This window comes from Ischnura elegans, chromosome 12 (assembly GCF_921293095.1).
Source record: "Ischnura elegans chromosome 12, ioIscEleg1.1, whole genome shotgun sequence".
NCBI lineage: Eukaryota > Metazoa > Arthropoda > Insecta > Odonata > Coenagrionidae > Ischnura > Ischnura elegans.
In genome coordinates, this window is record NC_060257.1 from 10,952,936 (window position 1) to 10,958,935 (window position 6,000).

At 49.8% G+C, this 6,000-nt stretch overlaps 1 protein-coding gene across 1 annotated transcript in view; it reads right to left on the bottom strand.

The window, feature by feature from the left end:
* Positions 1-4,936, bottom strand: part of LOC124169109 (homeobox protein DLX-2-like) — a 208,618-nt gene extending 203,682 nt beyond the window's left edge. Inside the window, exon 1 of the mRNA XM_046547601.1 lies at positions 2,140-4,936. Coding sequence (XP_046403557.1) covers positions 2,140-3,001 — 862 coding nt within the window. The 5' untranslated portion in view covers positions 3,002-4,936. The remainder of the gene's footprint in view (positions 1-2,139) is intronic.
* Positions 4,937-6,000: the final 1,064 nt, after the last annotated feature.

Here is a 6,000-nt window from a genome sequence, read left to right on the forward strand (position 1 = left end):
CTTCTTTGTCTCAAAGACTTTTCCCCAAAACCGCGCCGCAAACGATTTCGGCACCAATTCTTTGGATGCTTCTCAACAATCGCAGCTCCCATGTTAAGTCTTTTGTCTTTTCCATTTTTTCAATGGCAAAAGACCGCTTGTTGCATGCCATCCGTCCTCCAATTTGTAATGAACACCTTGCGAAAATACGATCCCGAATTTTTTTTTTTTTTTAACTTGTCCGAACAAAATGCTCTTAGTTGGAGCATGCTGTAGCTACCTGCTTTTGTCTTTCACGTAAAATTCGGTTCTCATAGTTAAAAGTGGTGGGATGCATGAAACTTTCTCCTGGAGAACACGCGCGATTTGTATATCCCTGTTCGGCAAATTAATTCGTCTTCCACTTTTTTAAGACGTAGTTAATAGGTAACTAGCATTTAACTTTACGAAAAAGAAGCGACCATTTCTGCCTTCTTAAGAATCTCAATCCTTTCGTTAAGTTGCTAGTGATCGATAAATACTTTCACAGACAATTTAAATGTAAATTAATCTAGAAAAACTCAGTAACTGCTTGATGCAATCCAAATGCGCGTTTTTCTGTTGAATAAAAATTAATTATGGAATGAATGAAAACAGCCGATTCATTCCATTCTATGCTTTTTATAATGTATCCGAGTATTTTTATAATGCCTTGCTGCCGATGTTCCCCACAAGTATACTCCCATCACCCATTTTATTGGTTTTTTAATATATATCTTCGTGCTAATTAAAATTCAACTTGTGCGCTACTGCTAGGACTTCTGTAAAGGAGTTCACATTGCAATTAATTACAGAAAATTTTCACGCATCCAATATTTATTGCTCGGTTTTTACATATATTAGGGCCGCTATTTTTTAAAATTTATTTTTCTAGTAATCTTTGACGAGACTGCTTTATATCCCTTACATGTATAGAATCACAGGCAATAAGCTCAGAAGAGGCCTCTAATTGTTGCGAAGTTCCCGCTTCCTCGGTTAGTCACGAAAGAAAGATTTCTCCGCAAACACAGACTGTTACCACGTATGTGATGTGACTATTCAAGGAGGCGTTATCTGGAGGTCAAAAAGTATTTCAAAAGGAAAATATTTTCCTAGGATCAATTCTCTTGTCAGATCTCTCATCCTATGCGTGAATGGGCTAAGTCGTTTGCATTCGGTGACAACCACACACGGCCATTGAATAACAAAATCCCCAAAACCATGGCCCCATTCCTAAGTGGCTCCATGGATGCTAATAATAAGCTGATGCAGACCATTGGGCGCCTTTTCCTTTGTAAATTAATCGTGCTCCTATCTTTTAACCTCTCGAATTACTGAGTTGGTGATTAACTGTATGGTGTAAGGCAATTTCTCTCACGCAATCCTATGTTTCAAATCCTGCGCAATAATCGCAACTTCACCTGAAAAATGCATAAAGAATACCATGGCTTATCCCATCCATGCTTTAGCCGAACCGTTTGTATTTGAACGCTTTTATGAATCACTATTAAATAAAAACCACATCGTTTTCATAACCTCTATCATAGACTTCACATAATTCACAATTACTACGCATCGTTTGCAATTGAGAGAAATAATGTTTTTATCAACACCTAATTTTGCACTGCATTAACTAACGTATATCCCTAAAGTATATGTCGTATTGTACCTTACGCAGAAAATTATAATTAAATTTGTTATTATCTTGCCCTAAACCATCATAATAACAATGCAATCACACCTCTCTAAAGTTCATAGAAAATGATTCTAGATCAATAGACGTGATTTTCAATTAGATGAATCATGTTTTCATGGATATTTGGCAAAACTTCCTCAATTCCTCAAGTGTAATCGTATCTATTATAGCCTACTCAACAATTGTGAATAAATGGCACCAGTTGTTTTTCCTAATATTTACATTACGATACAAGTAGGTGAACACGTCCTTCTTCTCACACACAGGTGCACTTTCTTGCTTGGTCACTTCACAGTCCATCAATGAACATACCGACAGCCGCCCTAAAGCACACATTGACGCAAAAATGCCATCCCTACGGCAACAATCCACTGGGGGGTAACAACACTTTTCGTCTCTAGGGTACACACACATTTTTTTGCGGGCCATTGTTGTTGAGCACTTACCATCTTTCGGTGGCGACGGGCACTGCGCTGCGTACGATCCCAAGTGATGATATCCGGCGTACGCGTTCTGGTGGTGATGGTGCATGGCCTGGAAGGCGTAAGCACCAAGGGGCGGCGGGGGCGGCGCGTGGTGCGGCGGCCCTTGCTGCTGTCCCTGCTGCCCCTGTTGCCCAGCCTGCCCCTGCTGAGAAGCCCTAGCCACCGCCGCGAACCCCGAGTTCGGCGTCAGCTGACCGTGGTGCTGCAACGCGTGGTGGTGATGGGACGCGGCGTGGTGGTGCCCCGGGTTCAAGGCGTGGTGCGGATGGTGCGGGTGGTGATTAAAGGCGTGGTGGGGATGGTGCGGCGGCGGGGCGTGGTGGTGCGGACTGGCGTGGTGCATGGTCCCGTGGAGGTGGTGGTGATAGGCCGGGGCCGATGCCCGGAGCGGGTACGAGGCGGCGGAGAGGGCCGCCGCGGCCGACACCATGCCGCCTCCCGGGGACGGGGCAGAGTCCGGTGCGGAGTTCGACACTGGGGTGGAGGCGGTGGGGGCGGAGGGCGTGGAGGCCGTGGGGGCAGCCGAAGACGGCGTCGACGACGAAGAAGACGAGGAGGATGATGAGGAACAGGGGGAGGCCGTGGATGCGGCGGCGGCGGCCGCGGCCACCACCCCCGCCGCCCCCGAGGACGTCGACGAGGACGAGGAGGTCGGCGTCGGGGGCAGCGGGGGCGGCGGCGGCGGCGGGGGCTGCTGTCCGCCCCCGCTACCGCCCCCGCCGGTGAGGTTCTGCAGTTGTTGCTGGATGTCGATGAAGGCGGACTTGCCCAGGTCCTGACCGTGCTGGTGGTGGGGGTTATGCTGGTCCAGAGGGTCGCTCATCGTCACGAGTCCGCCTCCGCCGTTTCCGCTGAGGCCCCCGCCTCCATTCCCGTACGGGCTGCCCAGTTCCGTGAAATTCAGCGTGATGGCCGTGGGTGGTATCCAGGTGTGTGGATGGTGGTGTTGCGACGGGTGCAGCGCCGTCAGAGGGTGTTGCAGTGGGTGCTGGTGCGGTGACGGTGTCCCGGGGGAGTTGTGCGAGCCTCCTCCGCCGCCTCCGCCCTGAGAGGTCTGCCTTGGCGGCGAGAGCGGTGGGGACGGCGCGAGACAGGGTCCCACCCCCGACCCGAACAGAGACGCCGTCTTGCCGGAGGTTTTGGCCGCTTGGGGCTCCCGTACGGCCGGGACCACGAGGTTTCCTAGCCTCCCTCGCCGCTCTTATGTCTCCCCGGAGACTTCGACGGACGCTGAGACTTGCATAACACAAGCTTCGTACTGTAGCACTTGCAGACTTACAACTGCAACGCAGTGGCTACAAACCCACTATGAACAACTGGGCCTTCGGCTTATCCTAGACCTCTTCAATATTACGTCTCCTCGGAGACTTCTATGACTGCCGAACCTTGCATACCACTATTATTCTTCTGCTGGTAGACTTCGCACAAGAATTCAGTTGCGCAAAGTTGTTGAAAATTCGAAAGCACTTACAATAGTAAAGCGCCGATCGTAAGATCGGCCACTACGGTCTACCTCAAAGCGAAGGATATTTTTGGTATCACTTGATAAAACGATGCCAAACGCAAAGTAAAAGGTCCCGCGCAACAATGTAATATCCGTTTTCTGAACTTTCTGTTAAGACAAACTTTCCGCTTCTCAGCGGAAAACGTGGATGTTATTCACTGCACAGTCTCTTTTTAAACTATGTCCACTTTTCTCAGGTTCCTCCGAGTACAACAGTCCAGGCGTAGAGCATGCAAAAATCAAATCCTCCAAGTCCCGTAAAAGCAACACGTTCTCCGTAAAAATCCACGTAATTTGCGTAAAAGTTTCTTCACGATTCACGCAACTCTCAATCCCGGATGATCGCAAACACACGTCCTTGCAAGGGTCTTCCAAGATCACTTAACAATCACTGCCACTTCCTTCCGGACTGAGAGGAATGCTAAGAGTACGCAATTAATCCCTTGTTGACGAAAAGAGCAATTTCCTCGTTTTCTCTTTCAATTACGATTTCGCGAGCACACCACTGTCACAGTTTCCACATGCTGGGAAGTGGGGGGGAATCCCAAAAGGGGTTGGAATGTACGATTATTGTGTGAGTGTACAGACGGATAAAAAAAAGCGCTAATCGTCCGCTAAGAGTGGTGTTATTGAGTCTGCCGATTAGTGCAGATGATGATACTTGAGTGGCATATGGTGGAGAGCTATTGGGGAAGGTAGGTCGCTTTGGTTGAGGGACACTTGAAGGGGTGGGGGTATGAGCACTGTTCCTTGGTCTCCAGTGGGTGGGGGTAGTTTGACTTCTGGGAGGCGCTTGTAGTCTTGGTGGAAGGGGGTTGGATAAGCTCGACCCTTAAGGGGTGGGGTAACAATCAAGGAGGTCTCTTCCCTTTTTTGAACAGGGTTTTGCCGCACGAGGTGGTGTGTATGTTTGTTCCGCACTTGTTTTCTTGCACAGCACCGTAATTGTCGCAATTACGGTCAGTTTTCAGGTTCCCCCGAAGGTTTCTCCGTCGACACTTTGCACAGACGGCTCCGAAATCCTCAGAGAACACTTCCTCAAGCTGGAGAACGAACGCGCGCCAGGTAAACAACCCAACTTTTGGCCCTCGATATCTAGAACAACACTGCTGCTTTCGGCTCCGGAGGTGGAATTATCCGTTTTACACAATTCCGCACCGGTGCGAAGGAAATCTAGGCGGAAACTCTGCAGGTTCTTCAGGAAATCCGCGCTCAACTCCAGCAACGCAGTCGTGAACACTCCGATCACGCCACTCTCTGGATCTCGACTCCAGAGAAGAAAGAACAGCGCCCGTTCCCGCCCCTCCCCTCCTCCACTTCCCCTCCTTCCCCCCTCCAATCGTCCATGCAAGCAACACCCCCGCCCCTTCCACTACCCACGTCTCTCCCCAACCCCCACACATATAACAGGGACACCCACTCCTCCGCTCCTACCAAGATTTTTCCTCCTTGAAACGGCAACACGGGGCGACCGCAGCGCCTCACGGTCTCCCCGAGAACCTCTTTAACACCCCGCCCCTTTAGTGGGCGCGGCTTCGACAATCCGATGTGCGTTGAAGTGGGCGCGGCTTATCGCGGTCGTCGCGTAAGGCCCCGCCCATTTAGTGACGTGTCGCTCGCGCGTTGGTCGCGGTGCAAAGAACCGTTCAGGGATTGGTCGAGGGGGCTTGGCCCACCCCCGGCGCCATTGCGATGGGTCTTTCTCGCCCTGGGGAGGTCTGTTTCCTCCACCCCTTCGCCCAGGACGGCGCCAGTGGTGAGGTTGAAGGGTGCAGTCCTTCCACCATAGACTGGAGAGGTGGAATAGGAGATGTTTTTTTTACGTCTCTTTTTTCCTCGTGCCGAAGGGAATGGAGGCAGCGCCTCGAAGTCCTGTGGGCGTGAATGCAGAGTGGAGGAAAGTCGGTGGGAAGATGGTGGAGGCGGTGCCCCAGCTCAGACTTCTTCTCCGTTCGGGATTTTTATTGACTCCACGAGACCCGGTTACTGCCTTGCGTCTCCCACACCACTTCGGCTGCGCCTTGTTCTCAAACCAAAAGCGTGTTTCTTTCTCTATGGGAAAAAGTACGAGTGACTTTGCTGCGTGATTTTATTATCGTTCAAATGTATTTATTGTGTTGTTCTTTTACGGTGACGATAGAGAAGTTCTGCAAAGTAAAACCTCAGTCGTTGGTTTATAGTAGGGTCCTTATTTTGCTAATCATTTTCAGTCTGCGTTTAAAATTAAAAAAAAATAATAATTCGCCTTGACCAGGATGATTTTTTTTTCGAATGATTTTTTTTCCCTGTGGATTTGTCGCCCAACTTGTGTATTGCGG